Source organism: Molothrus aeneus, chromosome 5, assembly GCF_037042795.1.
Source record: "Molothrus aeneus isolate 106 chromosome 5, BPBGC_Maene_1.0, whole genome shotgun sequence".
Taxonomy (NCBI): domain Eukaryota; kingdom Metazoa; phylum Chordata; class Aves; order Passeriformes; family Icteridae; genus Molothrus; species Molothrus aeneus.
The window spans coordinates 18,933,354-18,949,807 of NC_089650.1; the positions used below are offsets into that span (position 1 = coordinate 18,933,354).

Here is a 16,454-nt window from a genome sequence, read left to right on the forward strand (position 1 = left end):
CAGTGCAGGTCTCTGCCAGTTATATTCTGTATCTGGGGACTCATATAAGCCCCCATAGTTTATCCCTGAGAACACAAACCTGAGCATGTTTCTCCCTTATGGCTGCCTAACTTTCCTAAGGTTTATTTCTGAAGGCTTCTGGGCTGCTTTATGGTTGGATTAAAAGATTAGGCTGCCTTGGATGTAGGTTAACTTCAGATCAACTACTCTCACCAGTTTTCTTGTTTTCTTTATGTACTACAGTACTTATAGTTTATTATTAATTGTTGTTGAAATGGGTAAAACTTAGAAATATTACTAAAGAGTTACAGAGATAAAGGTAGTTCACTCTCCCCCAATACAGATGTACAAACAAAAGTCCAGAGAGATCCCTGCCATGAAGATTGTCTAGTCTAGAGCAAAACAAGAAACAGTACTGGAGTGAAAAACAGAAAATTCTTTCTTCATGTCTCTTACATCTGCTGCAGTCAGTCCTGTATCTTTCTTAAAATACATAAGTCTCAAGATCTGGTAATTACTAACACATAGATTGGCAATGACAAACTTCCCTTCCCTCCCTTCCCAGTTAACCCAACAGTCCCATCTAAGTGCATGCTTTGGGGGCTAAATAGGAAGTACGGACTTCCTATTTTGTGCAATTGCACAGACTTTCCTTGAAAGGGAGGTGTCAGCTTCTCTGAAAGTGGCATTTGAGGTTCATAAAAGATGCAGTAGTTATTTTGAAGACTTACTTGCCAAGAAAATCCTGTGGTTGGTTTATACTTCTGTCTCCAGTTCTAGGCAAGTGTGGATTTGCTGATATCTGCATCAGAGGATTCTGGTGTTGGGGGGTGGTGCTGGACAGGGAGAGTTCCCCATCAGGTTGAATCATCCGCCTCACAGACACCCCTGGATTCAGGTAAGGGAATGACTTCCTTTCTGGGGGAAGCATAATGGTAGAGGCTGCTCTCATACAAGGACTTGTGAGTTACTGGGGGATTCCTTAGCTGCAATGATTATTCAACGGCTCAGGCAGCTGTTTCCAGTCCAAGGAAGTGGCTTTTGGGAATCTGAAAATCAATAGGAATTGACAAGTGCTTTTTCCATGCTCCCCTAAAGTAGAAAAAGTCTCAGATATGTAACATACTTAAGTAGGTGTGTGTACTATGATTTTGAGAGAGCGATGAGAGATGGCCAAAATTACTTAAATTCTGGTATTGAACAGTGTGGTCCATGGTCCTGGAACTGCTCAATCTACTTTTAGTCTTAACCAAAAACCAGGAAAAAATTAAATTAATTTCTTTGGTTGTATGTCTACAATTTGCAACTTGTTTGGGGCACAGTGAGAAAAGTTCAAGAAACTTCTCAGAGTGAATGAATATGGAAATCCATCCACTATAGTTCCTAGGAACTTTGTCATTGAGATCATATTTTTAAGGAAATTACCCACTGTTGTGGTTCATTAGGAAGGCTTTAAGCATAAAGAGCAGAAGAATGAAATTAATTTTAAGGATGAGTTCTCATCACAAATCAGGATTTTTGTCTTGTTGCTGCTCAGCTGACCAAATCCCTGCACTTCCTTGGAAATGTACATTTACTTCATTCTCTGCTTGCATTGCAACAACACACAGTGAGGACGTGAATTTTGTCCTACAAGAAATGTCTGGTAGAAGTTCTTCCTGAATGTCACTTCAACATGATCTTAAAGAAGTTCCCTTATTCAGTTTTACTTCTCTTTATGTGAAACAGAAACAAACAGCTCCACAGTAAGCAGGGCAAGAGAGTGGCCAGTGGGCAATGGAAACTCTGAAATTCTGAGTTAGGATCAAGCCTGTGTGCCAAGGACAATATGGACATAAAAGAGATTTTCATCCTGCTGCTATATCTGTATTTGGTCTTCCATGTTCAAGCCATTCAAGGTGAGATTCAAATTTATATTCTCTTTCATCCTTCCATTATTGCCTTTCTTTTTAAATGTCTCCTTCTTTCAGCCAATGCTCTTCCTCCTTTTCTGCTTGCTTTTCTGCTTTCTTCTCCTGTTTTCTAAGCTGTAAGAGAGCAGACATCCTGAGCAAAACCAGCATGTAGCATGTGCATGTACAGCTAAATCAGTTGTATGTTGGTGGTATGGACAGTATATAAATGGACGAGATGAACAAGCTGATTGGATAATGAGTGAATGGAAGGAGGGATAGACCCCGATAATTAGTGAAAACATAGGAAAATGAAGGACTGCAAATGAATGCATAATTCAGATGGTGCACAGGAGTAGAGACATGTGGCCAGACACAAGACAGTGTGGTGGGGGCTACCAAGAGCAAAATCCAGATGACCTGTTTTTCTTCTTCTGGAATAGCTGACAGATAAAGAGACCATCTGCCATATCCATTGCTTGTGCTTCCTTTCTTACACAATGAGAACTTATTTCTTCTTTTCTTTTCTTTTCTTTTCTTTTCTTTTCTTTTCTTTTCTTTTCTTTTCTTTTCTTTTCTTTTCTTTTCTTTTCTTTTCTTTTCTTTTCTTTTCTTTTCTTTTCTTCTCTTCTCTTCTCTTCTCTTCTCTCTTCTCTTCTCTTCTCTTCTCTTCTCTTCTCTTCTCTTCTCTTCTCTTCTCTTCTCTTCTCTTCTCTTCTCTTCTCTTCTCTTCTCTTCTCTTCTCTTCTCTTCTCTTCTCTTCTCTTCTCTTCTCTTCTCTTCTCTTCTCCTTTTTCCTTTTTCCTTTTTCCTTTTCCTTTTTCCTCCCACGCTCTGTCCTCCCCTGCCTCCAAATTTGATTTCACAGAGCCAGGAAATCAATAGGAAGTACACCATACCTGCCACAAGACTAGGCATATAGCCATCCTACAGAGAGCAGACAAAGAGTGTTATCAGGAGTTGTGCTGCACGGGCATCTACCTTTTCTAACGCAGATGCTCATGTCTGCAGTAGCTGGAGGAGTTGTGCTGCCTGGCCCAGCATTAATTACAGGATATCTTCCTTTGAGGTCTCTGAAGTGTAGGTCAGACTGGGTTCTTGGCATTCTGAGCCTTACCCCCACATTGACACTTCCACATTCTTTTCTATGTGGGATGCTCCATTTTCTGGTTACACAAGGAAAGCAATAGAACTTTGTACTGGTTTTCAGTAGAAGATCAAAGTAAGGTCCCTCTTATGCCTCCTAAGACAGCAACATTGTGTTCTGATGGGTTTTTGCTTGTAAAAAGCCTCTCAAACAAGCTGATTATAGCTCTCATCGAGAAATATTATTTGAGAGAGCACACTCATGTATGCACCTTTGTCACCTGAAGGTGCAATAGCCCAATAGTGCAGCATGGATATTGCCTTCAGGGAAAATAAGGAAGGATAAGAAAGCAGCTTGCTTCATAGTGCATGTGCCAGAGGCAGTCTATATTTTTCAGCTTCACAGTTGTGAACTTAAAAAAGAAAATATCCTTGATGAGAGATCTGGCCATCTCTGGATCATAAAGCTAGTTCCAACAAATTAGTTTGGACATTCTTCTGAGTCATAGCAAGGCTATTCTCAGAGCATCTCACCTAGAAATAGACCTTTCTAGCATTACAAACTTTACTGGGAAGTTAGTAGCAAAAAAGTTCCCACAGCAACACATAAGTAGGAAATGATCACCATATGTCTGCTAACCATGGTATCGACTAATCCTTGGATATACTCAGTGTTTGGCTAGAACTGTATGTCTTGCAGGCACAAAGATTTCACTAAATTGTTGTTAGCTGTAGCCTGGTTTGGACACTTGTGTGTTGTGGAGATGTGCAGAGTGGTCACAACTCTGCACATATATTCATGGAGTCATGCCCCATCCCTGAGACCTTTAGGGCCAGATTGAATGGCGCTCTGAGCAAAGTGGTGCAATGGAAGGTGTCCCTGCCCATGGCAGGAGGAACTACATGATGTTTAAGGTGCCTTCCAACCCAAACATTTCTAGGAGTCTAGGATTTTCTGGTGCCAAGAGGAGACTTTTTTTATCAGAGCCTCACGCATTCTGTATCACATCTCTCACCATTTATATTTTTAATCACTGCATCTTTTCTTTGCCTGAATTTCTTTCCCAGAGAGTATCCCAATGAAAAGCTTGAAGTGCTACAGTGACTACAACTCACAGGTGACTTGCACATGGATGGAGCATTCAGAGGCTCATGACCTCATTGGTATGATTCTTTACCAAAGGGATAATATTGACATGTAAGTACCTGAAATGTGCTGAGCTAGATAAAAGTCCAAAGGGAAATTTGCCATAACTTGGAATTCTGGAGACATGCAGTCAAGTTTTTAGAAAGCACATCCACACTGTTTTTTAATTTAGCAAAAGTTATACCTGCTTCTGAGCCTCATCTAGAAGAGAGGAATGAGTGAGCTATGCCAGTGGAGATATTTTTATCACCTTTACAATTATTTTCCATAATTTTGTTGTAGGATCATAGATATGAAATATGATGGGGCATATAGGCTGCTAATAATCAGCATTAGGGGAGAAGGAGGTGTCAGAACAAGTGTAAATATTGTTTGTAACCCTAAAGGGAGGAGATATTCCCCCTGTCCTTTTGCTCATTTAGGAGCATTGAGAATGTGGTTTTGATAACTTTTGAGAAATATGTGTAGACTGTATATTTATGAGATAGAGAGAGCTGGTAAGTTCTCTATCTGTGCCATCAGTTTTCCTACAAGAGATACTGGTGTGTTTATGACAGTATCTCTCTGTCACATTTGTTTCCTTTTCAAAAGGGAACCAAATCACCAGATTGGATCATTGGTGAGGATAAGAAAGGACAGAAATAGAGGAATAGTTAAGGGAGAGAGGAAGGCAAAGATGGATAGTTGAGAAGAAAATTATTTAGAGTCTGGAGATACAGGAAGAAAAGGAAAAATTAAGAACTCTTGATTTTATTGCAAACAAGTGGGAATTTAATAGACCTAAAAGTAGATGAAAACAGTGGAAGAACTTTGGAACAGGACCTTGAGGCTAAATACTTCTGGGAAAAGATGATATAAAGTTTCTTGGACTTTTGGAGGATTCTCTGAAACATTGTTACATGATGAAGTGTGTGGATCATGAAATATAACTGAGGTGAAGGAATCAGACAAGCAGGTGTTAAACATGGACAGTCAGCTGAAATCAAAATGGCCAACAATTAAACAAGATCAGCTCATAGATGAATAGTTGACTAAACCCCAACCTGTAAGGTAATGCTGGTGAGTAGATAGAAATAACTTCACAGCTTCACACCCTTTGGGCTGACTCTTTTACTTAAGGCTACACACATACTGCAGTGTCCAATCCATACTTCAGCAATGTCCCTGGTTTCATTGCTAATACCCAACTTATAAAAATAGCAATAGTGCTGAATTATGCTTGCTGATATAAGTTGGCTAGAAGACTCCATCCTGTCCTGGAAGAGACTATTTGGCCTTAAATATTCACAACTTAATATTTCTCATCTGAGCTGGAAAAAGATAATATACTGGGCATGAAGCCATAAGCACAAACAAAATTCCACAGGGTGCATAAAGAAGCAACGCATCTCTCCAGCAGCTAAGGCTACTGCAACCACACAAAGATTATCCTCTCATGCCTAGTTTTAAAAAAATGTTTCAAATTTTCATGATGCTGCTTGGCCTGGAGAAAAGCCATCTGAAAGGAGGATTAACATTGTGGATGAAATCTTTAATGAATACTTAAGGTCCCTTGGCAGAACAGAACTACTAAGGATATAGAAGTACATTTTGGTTGAGAATCTTTTTCTAAGTGTTTTTCTGGTACTGCAAAATGAGAGTCTTAAAGCAGTTTAGGATCATCAGAAATTTTATGGCCTTTAACTCTGAGTAAAAGGTGTATTTACATGACATAAACTTTCATCATACTATATCTCACCTAAAAATATGAGATTACATAGAGCTAGGCTAAAAAGTAAAAAAAAAATTAACTGGTACTGTAACATTCTGCCACACGACTTTGAAATGGGGAGGCAAAATTCTGGTGTAAAAAATGTTTCTCGTATTAACTGATGCAAACCAGGACTAATAGGAACAATGAGAAAAGGATATAAGTGCCTTTGTGAATTATAACATCAGAATGGGATGAAATTGGTTTCAGGTTGTAATTTTGTACTAACTACAGGTTTTTGGATCAGATCTTTATAGATCACTTTCTCTGTACACAGGGAGAACAAGAACATGTCTTGTGAACGCCAGACAGAAAGTGACTTGCATGAAGCTCCAGACGTGTTTGTGCACTGGGTCTGCCGCAGGACTACAGACTATTTAGGAATAGGGATAAAGGATACTTACGGCTTCAGGCCTAAAAATGGAACAGATGTTAATCAAACAGAACTGGATGTTGATCTTTTCCAAAACGGTAAGGCTTAAAATACCAAATTCTTGTTTCCCAATGAATTTTAAGGATTTTTGAGAATGTATTTGCTGTTGATCTAGAATTGTGAAAACTGCCAAAGAACTCCACATTGCGAGGGTTGGGTAGGGAGAGAAGGCAGCAAGTTTCTGAGAGCAGCTGTATGTGGTATCATCTCAGGAGCTAGTAAAGCAGGAGGTACTTGGTCTGTCAGGGATAAGATACTCTGGAAATGGGGAAGCTTACCTAGATGTCTTCTTCCCCTCTTTGTGTCATTTCCTCATTATCTCCTCTCATGCATTGTACCTTCACCTTCCAGTTCGGCCCCTCCCACCTCAAAACCTCTCAGTCAGCCCAATGATATCAGGAGACTTCTTGCTGACCTGGCAAACAGCTGATGGAAGCCAGGGGCTGGGCAGTGCACTGGACTATGAAGTCACTTACAAGCGGCAGTGGGAGTCCTGGGAGGTAAGAGCAGAGGAGCTGAGGTGTCCTGGTTTGGGCTGCACCAATTTGGGCAGTTCAAAGTCTGTGGAAAAAGTTGTGCAAATGAATGGTCTTTCCATTCTTCAGTCACTGTGAACAGCTACAACAAGTGTTGTTTTGGGTCAGGTGGAAGGGGCTCTCTTTCTGTTAGCAAGTGACTTGTCCTGTGAAATGCCATTTTTCCTGAACGGAATGCAAAGATCTCTTCTCCACTCGAAGAAACTCCCAACCATTGTACTTGGATTTGAGTTGGATTTGAATCCCTCTTAAACTGAATTAAATCGTGATCGAACAGGAGGCTGTGGGTTCATATGGGGAAAACAGCAAAATACATTTGAAGTTGCTCCCCCTTTGAGACAGATATGTTTTGGGTTTTCCTTTTTTTTTTTTTTTTTGTTTAAGTTTTTAGGAGTCCATATCCTTTGCCCTATCATTTCCTTAAATCTGCACGTTTCTGGCTCTGTACCTGTCGGACTGATCTTTAGATTTTAAGAGAATTATCTTGGCCAGATTCCCACCTAATTCTGCGCTGAGCAGTGCTATGAACATGTGTAGCTGGAGCTGAAGACAGTCTGGATTTTGCAAGCTGCAGGAGTTTGCTACTTGTTGCGAGGGAAGATTGTGCCTGACAGTCTTGAGCTGTGCCTCACCTGTCTTGAGCTGTGCTGCAGCACACGCTGGAGCCCTCTTGTGTGGCAGTGAGGAGACACTGCATGGCAGCATGTGCATGGACCATCACACTTGTGGGATTGTTGGAGATGCAGCCTGGCAGTCAACTCCTCCTCCTCTCACTCTTTCCCTGTCTTCCCTGCACCTCTCCATCCCTCAATGTCCCAATTTCCTTCCTCCCTTCCTCTCTCCCAACAACAGGAAGCTGCCTCGCTCTTGCTCTCCAGCACCACCCAGTGCAGTCTCAGGCCTGAGGACCTTGTCCCAGGGAGCAGCTACGTTGCCCGTGTGCGAGCCAGACCAGGGCAGGCCAGTGGCTTCTCTGGGCAGTACAGCAAGTGGAGCACGGAGGTGTCATGGAAGACCCCTGAAGGTAGCATGGGAGGGAGTGGGATTGGAAACTGAGAAGCCAGAACCTTCCTGTCACTAACCTTGCACTTGTGTTCTCTGAAGGTGGCCTTCAGCCCAGGAACCTTCGCTGCCTCTTCAATGGTGGAGATCGTCTGACGTGCAGCTGGGAAGTGAAGAAAGTGATCACCACCTCTGTCCTCTTTGGCTTGTTCGTCAGGGCCACCCCAGAATCACAGTATGTGCTCTGTCCATGGCAGTGTGTCTGTGCCTCTCCCATGGGGCTTCTGCCTGTCCCATCTCCCTGATTCCCATTCATCCTCTTTCTTCTCTTCAGAGAAGAGGAGTGCTCTCCTGTGCATGAGAAGACTTTGCCCCACACCCCATACGTGGTCCAGAGCTGTGAGATCCCTGTTAGCAATTCTAGCAGCCAGAGCCAGTACCATGTATCTGTCCGGGCCAAGACAGAGGAAAAGACGATTGAAGCCCACAAAAACAGTGAGTTCCTGTGTTGTTTCCTGCTTCTCCTTCTTGTTTCTTGGAGAGAAGCCTGTCTGAGCAAGTGGGGCTGAGGACAATGGTGTTGAGGAAATGTGAGTGGGAAGTGGAAGAAACAATCGCTGATGAAGAAAGGGATTGTATCAGGTCAGAGCTCTGGGGTGTAGGTGTGGAGTTCCTCAGTGGCACTTGCTACTCTGAGGAAGGTGACAGTGATGGAAACTGTTGTGCAGAAATCCAGGTTGTGACCTGGAGCTTCTCAGTGAGTATTTGCCATCCTGCTGACTTCTCTGTGATTCACATTCGTGAATGTCCCAGGTGACGGGACTGCAGTGAGAGGTGTCTGTAGTGAGTAGGAGTGTGTCACTATGTGATTTCTCAAGAAGTCAGTGAGCTCTTGTGGGTTTGTGCAATGGCCCCTGGAACCCTGGATGAGGTAGGAATCCTTTTCCCAGTGAGGTGCACCAGGTAGGTCATCTCTGCCCACATGTATCTGAAGGTATTTGGGTGACTTCTCAAACTCTAAAGCTGGGGCAGCTCCTGCAGTGGGTGAAAATATCAGGAGGTAACTCCAAAAGAATTGAAAATTTCTGGAAATGTGGTGGACAAGTACAGATATTTCAACTATTGCTTTGCTGCTTTTCTGTACACAGGGAGCACTCTCAGTATTCATGGGTATGGATTTTCTGTTATTTAATACTCTTGTATACTGTTAATATTGTTGTATTTTATTACAAGATAAAGATGCAGAGAGTTAAGAAGTGTTAAAAAGCTGAGCCATTTTACATTGCACAAAACAACCTTGTTTTCAGTCACGGGAAATGATTCACAATGTGGAAAGAGACCAGTAGGTTGGTAAGTGCTCTGAGACATTCAGTGTGTTTCAGTCCAGGTGCTGCCGCCTGCAAATGTGTCAGTAACAGCAACAGGGAACCAAGAATATGAACTAAGGTGGAAAAAACACAATTTGAAGTACAACTTCATACCACAGAGATACCAAGTCAAGTACTGGGAAAACGACCGATATGAAAAGGTAACTTACAAAGTGCAAGAGTCATGGATATTTCTTCACTGGTCAAATGGAAAGACAGCTCTTCTCACCTCTGTCATTTGTGCTTCTTCCTTCTCCTCAGACTCTCCAGGTGTTAAATATCAGCAATGATGAACCTCCCTTCATCTTCACCCTGCAGATGCTGGCAGCATCTACAGAATATAGGGGGAAAATGCGTGCAAGGGTGAATAAGCCTCCAGACTATGAGGGACCTTGGAGTGAATGGAGTGAGGAGTTCACCTGGAAGACTGAGAATGGTACTTTCCATGCTTCTGTCAGGTTTTGGTGGACTGCTAACGGCTGGGATGGCTCTTTAGTATAACACATTGTCTCAGCTGGGGTTGGAGTGAGGTGCAGCCATGGCCTAAGTTGGAGTCACTTACCAAGGCAGCTGCCCTGCCTGCATCCTTGCAGTACATCAACAATGCTAGGGAAGGAAGTGAATGACCTCTTAAACTTCTTTCTTGCTTGCCTTCATAAGGTGAGTACAACTAACCATAAAGTTTTCCATGTGGAGAATGAATCAAAGACATCCTGCCCAAAAGATTATCATTATTTTCTGATTCCAGTAATCCATTCTGCTGTCAGTGACTAAAGAGCTTGATACTTTAAGAAGATAGAAGATAAGACATCAGCTTTTTATATTTGCAGAGTGACTATAAGGTTGTGTAAAACACACAATGGAGTCTGCTGGAGATAAAATCTTTATATGTTTTTGCTGTTTATGGACTTGGAGGCAGAATGTCTGCCATCATACAATCTTTTGCCCAAAGTAATATGATCTTGTATGATTTGTCCTGAGGAAGGCTGTAGTGATTATACTGTGGGCAAATTTTGGTACACGTATTCAGGAAGAAATTAGTGTGCTGTTGTGGCTGTTGACAGGGGGAGCTCTTAGAAAATCTCTGAGACCCCATTTCCTCAGAACTGTGCAGAGTCATGCAGACTTAAGATGTCTGAAGCCATGCCTGTTGTTCATAGCGGAGTTAGGTTCATAACCATCTTTTCATTAGCTTAAAATGTTTAATTCTGATGTCAATAGAAGGTAAGAAGTTAATCAGTAAAGGAAACAATGAACTCCTTTGGTCAGTGTGCTGTTCAGGGCACATTTGGCCTGTCCCACTTTGGAAGATATTCCAACAGTTTGAAGGCCCTATGATCCTGTTCCTCCTCATATCAAATTCCCTGAATAGTGGCCAAAGTGAAAAACCTGTTGCAGGAAACAGTCACTCTGCAGGTGGATAGATTTTCTCTTTTCTCTGTTTCAGTTCTGCCACCTGTGGTTCTCCCAGTGACGCTCCCAGCTCTCATCATCGCTTCACTGATAGTTGCTTATTGCAGCTATAAGTATTTCCTCAGGTAGGCTTGCATTGCATCAGGGAGACTTAACAGCCCATGTGGGTGGCATGAAGTCTGAGGCACTTCTTGTCCCCCAGGAGAGAGGTCTGGGTGGAGATGGGCCTTGGTGGGCAGCCTTGAGCATGGCTGGGCAGGCAAGAGAGCTGGGTAGGGCTGCAGCGCTGCCTTGGCTGTGCCCTGCTGTGCTGAGCAGCACAGTCTATGTGGTGCAGCCTTTTCTGGTAGCAGCAAATTGAGAAGCAAATCTTGAAAACTGTTCTTGCTGCAGGAAGAAGAAAATGTGGGAAGAAAAGATTCCAAACCCCAGCAAGAGTCTCCTGATCCAGGGCTATCTGCGGGTAAGAGGGAACTGTGCCTTGAAGGATTCGTTATTTCTCTTTCTTTTTCAGGACTTCCAATAATCTTAAGAGCTCTTCTTGTTTTCTAGTCCACAATTAACAGATACCTTCATTTATCTATTACTTGTTTTTAGAAGTTCTGGTCCTACTCAACATAACAGTGCTCTTATATTTAGCAGACCTCTTTGTGCTGTGCTTGTCAACACAACTGTGATTTAAAATCAATGTAGAAAAATTTTCAGTACTTTAAAATTTCCTGTGCCTTGCTTCTAAAAGGGGGTTCTTAAAACCTGCCCAGCACTTATGGGCTCACTAAATCTCAAAAGCAGGTTCCTAGGGTATGCTGCCAAGTAGCTCCCTGAACAGCTTGAAGTTTGCTCTCTTGAAGACCAGAGTAGTAACTCTACTGTTCCTTTTTGTTTTCTCCCATTACTCTGAAAATGTTAAACTCAATCATTTCATGATCACTTTGGCCAAGACAACTACCTACTATCAAATCCCTTAGGTCCTCCATTCACAAATAACAAGTTTAGGAGGGCATCTTTCCTATCTCGCTCACTGAGTACTTGTAGTCAGGTCAGTGATAAGGCAATATGGGTTTGAAGAAACCATCTTCTGGAGAGGAGAACATACCTTTGAGTTGTATTCGTGAAGTTGTATCCCTGTTACCAGGTGCTATAGGCTCTTCTATTTGTTTTCTTCGTCCATGGGGAATGTACAATTCCTGATTCTACTGCCAGTGAGATACTGCTCTTTGGTCATGTCTGCTTTTTCGTTTTCAGAAAGGACATTTGGGAAGTTGGCCAACAAGCAACCAGCTGGACTTCAACAAATACAACCTTTCAGAGAAGATGGAGCAGGCTAGCTTCCTTCAAGTTGTGGACAAGTGAGTGAACAGCACATGATGGTGTCACTGTGGATGGTCTCTAAGACCTCACTGCATCATGGCAGAATATAATCAAATATTCTGTCACTAAAAATCCTATACAAGTTGCTTTTGAGGAGGAGATTCAATTTTTTACTACAGGGGTAGCTGCATCTGCACGAATTTTTTTCTAAGGCTGTGTGTAGCTATGTGTGTTTTCAACTAAGATTGGTTTATATTTTGTGTTTAAAACAATAATCTCTCTCATGAACAATTTTTATTGTTCTTTCTTTTCTTTTTATTCTTCTTTCCCACATTCAGGCCGGCGAAGACTTTGGCAGAGTGCCTTGAAGGGCAGACTAAGAAGACAGATGTTTCCCCTGTTACACCTGACCTACAGAACTCATACCATGCTTTAAATGAGTCAGAGCATGCCCCAGTTGCCTGCTCAAGTCAGAGAGCTGGTCATTCCTTTCCCATTTCAAGGAGAAACAGTGCTGATGCAAGTATTGCTTCCCACACAGCAATCCCTTGCTTTGCTTTCAATGGTCCGTACTTGTACAGCCCAGTGGTGTCCTCTCACCCTGATATACACCAGACCCTGGAAATGGACCCTATGGGACTCATTAAGAAATCAGTTTCCCTTCAGTATGTGACTCTCCCAAGGGAAGACTCTCCCCAGGCCCCACAGAGCCAGGAGCAGCTAGAAGCAGCTTCTCCAAGGGACATGCTCCCGGATCAGAAGGAAATGATGCAGCACCTCAGTGACAAGGAAGAAGTCTCACAGGCCTCATCACCCTGTGGAGAAGGCACCAACAGGGGAACAGAGGAGCAGAACTCTCCAAAGGCTCTCAGCTGTACCACATCTCCTCAACAGTGCCCTTTGGAGTACATCACCACAGACAGCCTGGTACTGCCATCAGCCAGCACCTCCACCCATCCTCCACTTGTCACAGCCGAGGAATCACCTTGTGGCTCACAGCAGCCCCAGCCTCCCAGTGACCACTCTTGCCATGAGTCTTCTCAGGGGAAAACTGGTGTCATGATCCCAGTTTCAGGCCAAGCACCAGCCTCATCTCCTGAATTGCACCTGGATACCTTTGGTGACTATCTTACCCTGCCTGAAGGTCTCCGTGAACATTCAAAGCCCACAAAGATTTCTTTGCCTATCTTACAGAAGGAAAATGGTATTCCTAGAAAGCAGCCTTTGTCAGAAGGTAACTTGCTGGTGTTAAACCCTGACAGCACTGAGCCAGTTTTCCTTTGCCAGGTTGGTGACTATTGCTTCCACAGCCTAAAATCCAGTGTGAAGATGGATAATAGTCAGGAAGACCATCAAGTCATGAAACTTTCTGAAAGCGAAACAACACTTGGGCAGCCTGTATGTGATGATGAATCCATCACAGGGAAGGAAAAGGATGTATGGAAGAGGGAAAAAATACAGGCCATCCAGCTCTTCAAAAACCTGAAATCAGATGATTACTTTTCCTGGCAGCAATCTTTGAGGATCAAAGAAATATGTTAAATGAGTAAATATTAATGAATACCAAAGAGACAGGTAACTGAAAGAGGTTGCAACCATCTGGTGAAAATGAACCCTCAAACCTAGGAACAAATAAACACCAGTTCCATTTTCAAGCTTTCAGTCCAACATGTTAAAAAACTTGAAGTAGCCCAATGTCATTCTTGGGGGTCTTCACAGATTTGGCATGAAGGACTACACAAATATTGCAGTGTAGTGTTTTTTAAACTTTTTGGCTTATCCATGATGATCAGTTTATCCTCCCCATGATCCTATAATACATCACAATCATCTTGCAATTATATCAGATTGCTTGGCAAATCTTGTGGCAGGAAATGCAGACTTAACAGCTTGAAAAGCTATCAGAAGAAGACAAGCTTGAAAAACTTGGAAAGAAAAGTTCTATCCTTAAAAGCCATTTTGTTTAATTTCTGTGCACTTATAAAATAGCTCTAGAAGTCACCAAGGAAATTCTGTATCTTTGCCTTTCCAATATGGCATGAAATAGGTGTTGCCTAAGGTGAAAAAAACCCAGACACTTATAGAAGCATAAATAAAAACTGAGAAAATATTGTCGAAATCCAGGAAAAGTTTCTTAATGTTAACGTCCAGTCTCTCACAGTGGATTCAGAGGATAACAAGGAAACATTACTGGGATACATAAAGCAAGTTGTAGAGAATCATTTGGAAGAAGAAATATTACTGAAAGAAGACCCAAGGGCTCCTAAGGTTCAGTGAGAGGGAGTGGGGCAGATAACAGAAAATGGTAGGTAAGAGATGCTGGGAAGGTGCACAAGCCTGTAACTGCTGTGGTTCTTCTAAGTGTTGAAGTACAATATGATTTTCTTTTATGTTCATTGACTGTGCATTATATACTTCATCCTAAAGTGGAATTGATTCTTAGTTTGGTTTTTTTTCCCTTAAAAATGAGAGTTGAGAAAGCGGAGACCTTTTTCCCAGTTTTGCTTTATAGAAAGTGGTGCAAGGTAAGAGCATTTGTTCAGAACTACTACTCTGCAATCATTGAAAAGGCTTTGGTTTCAGACCTGAAGGTAGACTTGGCTTCCAAAAAAAATCTTTTTTCAAATATAAAATCTGTATCAATAAACATATTATTTCTTCCTATGAGTATTTTGTTTCATATGTTAAACATATTGTGTTTACAATAAAATTACTATCAGATCATTTGCTCAGGTCTCAAAAAATTCTATATGTTCAACTATGCGATCTATGAGGTAGGACATTTTTCTCCTGACTTTGCTGTATTACTTGACAGAGTAAAGAAGTTCTGTGTTTGTGCCACTTGATTCCTCCTGCTGGGTTAATGGGACTGTGCTGATTCAAAAATTACAGTGAAATTATTTGGGTTTTTGGGAATTTAATCCTTGTAAATACCATTTTAAATCTGAAAGGTGTGAAAATTGAACTTGGTGCTCTTCACAGCAGAAAGAAGGCAGTTGCAGCCTCTGATAGAGAATAGTGATGAACACTTTGAGAGATTTGCAATTTAGACCTTTTGTAATCAATGGATTTTTTTTTGAGAATTTCTTCTTTGGCCTTTTATAAGTGGCACAATTGGCTTCTTCCAGGCTGTATAATTGTGCTCTATCGAAGCATATCCTAAAAGGAGATGTTCAAATTCATATGTAAATGTTGTATCTGAATTAATATCTTAGATATGCATCATTTTGCTGGGCCTTGAATTGCTGGGGTTTAATAATCAAGAAGAATAATGAGTGGGAGAAGTTTTATTCAGCCCAGTGGCTTTTGGATAAAGCCCATTTGCATTGTCATCAGTAGTTTAAGATGTGATCAGTACTCTGACAGCTCTCTGTTCCTTCTGCTCCTCTGCACTTGGCTGGGCATTTGCAGAGGCTGATTTTGGAGACAGGATTTACAGATAAGAACACATTTGTTATGATCCCACAGAGATTATATTATCATCTAAAGAAGCCTGGAGTTTGCAGAGTAACATGCCATTGTCAGGATAGGGGAGCTGCACAGTGGTTTGCTTTCCAGCTATAACAATTCATTTAGAGCAGAATGAGTTTCTGCTCTAGGGATACTTTCTTCAATATCCACCTAAGTATCATTAAATAAAATATGCAATGAACATTAGAAACAGAGCTCATAATCCACGGCTCTTCTCTGCCAGAGGAATCCACTTCTTACTGGAATCAAAACTTCTATAAACTTCACCTGTTGCTGATCCTATGAATTTTCCATTCTCCTCTGCATGAAGTCCAGATGCAGTGAGAGTGGTAAAAAGCATTTTTCAATCCTGTAGCCTGGTGATTCAAGACTTAGAAGCAGTCATGAGTCCCAGGTCTTCAACTTCCTGATCATTAGCTTGAGCCACAAAGTTACTGTGCAAAGGCAAGTCGCTGCTCCCTTCCCCAGTGCTAGGTACTGATAAGCAGGAGGGGAATCATCATTCTGATGATTCAGGAGCCAATTATGACATGTTTCTCTCTGTAGGGCTTCTCACTAAGTAGTTCACCCCCTCAGCCTGTATATCTGCATGATGAGTCACCAATGTTTCCTACATAGTCAAAAAACGAGTTATGAGATGATTGCAACCCTTTCCTTACTGCATACTCAAACATAAAAGATTGTGCCCATGTTTTAACAGCAGGCATTTTTCCTTGCTCTGAAGTAATCACTTTATTATTCCCTTATCATAATCTTCATCAACCAGAAACATATTACTTGAATTTGCATGAGACTAGGGTAGGAAGTTTATTGTGACCTCAGTAGTTCTAATTAAGGTCAATGCTGAACTGGTCTATTGCTGTATTTCTGTAGGCTTGGGGCTTTTCTCTTATGTAAGGAACGAAAATGGGGCTGAATGGTTTGTTAGAAAAAGAAACCTGTGGTGGAAAGCCCTCCAAAACCTCAAGGAACAGTAGCTGGAGAATTTCAGAGAATCCTGTACCTCTGCTGGGAAATGGAAAAAAAACCAACCCATCCTGCAGTCC

The 16,454-nt window shown here is 41.8% G+C and overlaps 1 protein-coding gene across 1 annotated transcript; it reads left to right on the forward strand.

The window, feature by feature from the left end:
- The first annotated feature begins 815 nt into the window (after positions 1 to 815).
- CSF2RB (colony stimulating factor 2 receptor subunit beta) lies at positions 816 to 14,601 on the forward strand. The gene is made up of 14 exons (XM_066550048.1): positions 816 to 898; positions 1,729 to 1,898; positions 4,047 to 4,176; positions 6,153 to 6,346; positions 6,660 to 6,808; positions 7,697 to 7,868; positions 7,949 to 8,081; positions 8,181 to 8,341; positions 9,229 to 9,374; positions 9,475 to 9,649; positions 10,661 to 10,751; positions 11,020 to 11,089; positions 11,872 to 11,975; positions 12,276 to 14,601. Exons 2-14 carry the CDS (start codon positions 1,829 to 1,831, stop codon positions 13,477 to 13,479), a joined length of 2,799 nt encoding a protein of 932 aa, XP_066406145.1. The 5' UTR covers positions 816 to 898; positions 1,729 to 1,828; the 3' UTR covers positions 13,480 to 14,601.
- The last annotated feature ends 1,853 nt before the right edge of the window (positions 14,602 to 16,454 follow it).

What these genes read in the sequence shown, in the direction of transcription:
- CSF2RB (XM_066550048.1), top strand. Translation starts at nt 1,829, where the DNA reads ATGGACATAAAAGAGATTTTCATCCTGCTGCTATATCTGTATTTGGTC. An exon ending in GTCATGGAAGACCCCTGAAG is followed by an intron (nt 7,869 to 7,948) that starts GTAGCATGGGAG and finishes TGTTCTCTGAAG; the next exon opens with GTGGCCTTCAGCCCAGGAAC. An exon ending in AAAACGACCGATATGAAAAG is followed by an intron (nt 9,375 to 9,474) that starts GTAACTTACAAA and finishes CCTTCTCCTCAG; the next exon opens with ACTCTCCAGGTGTTAAATAT.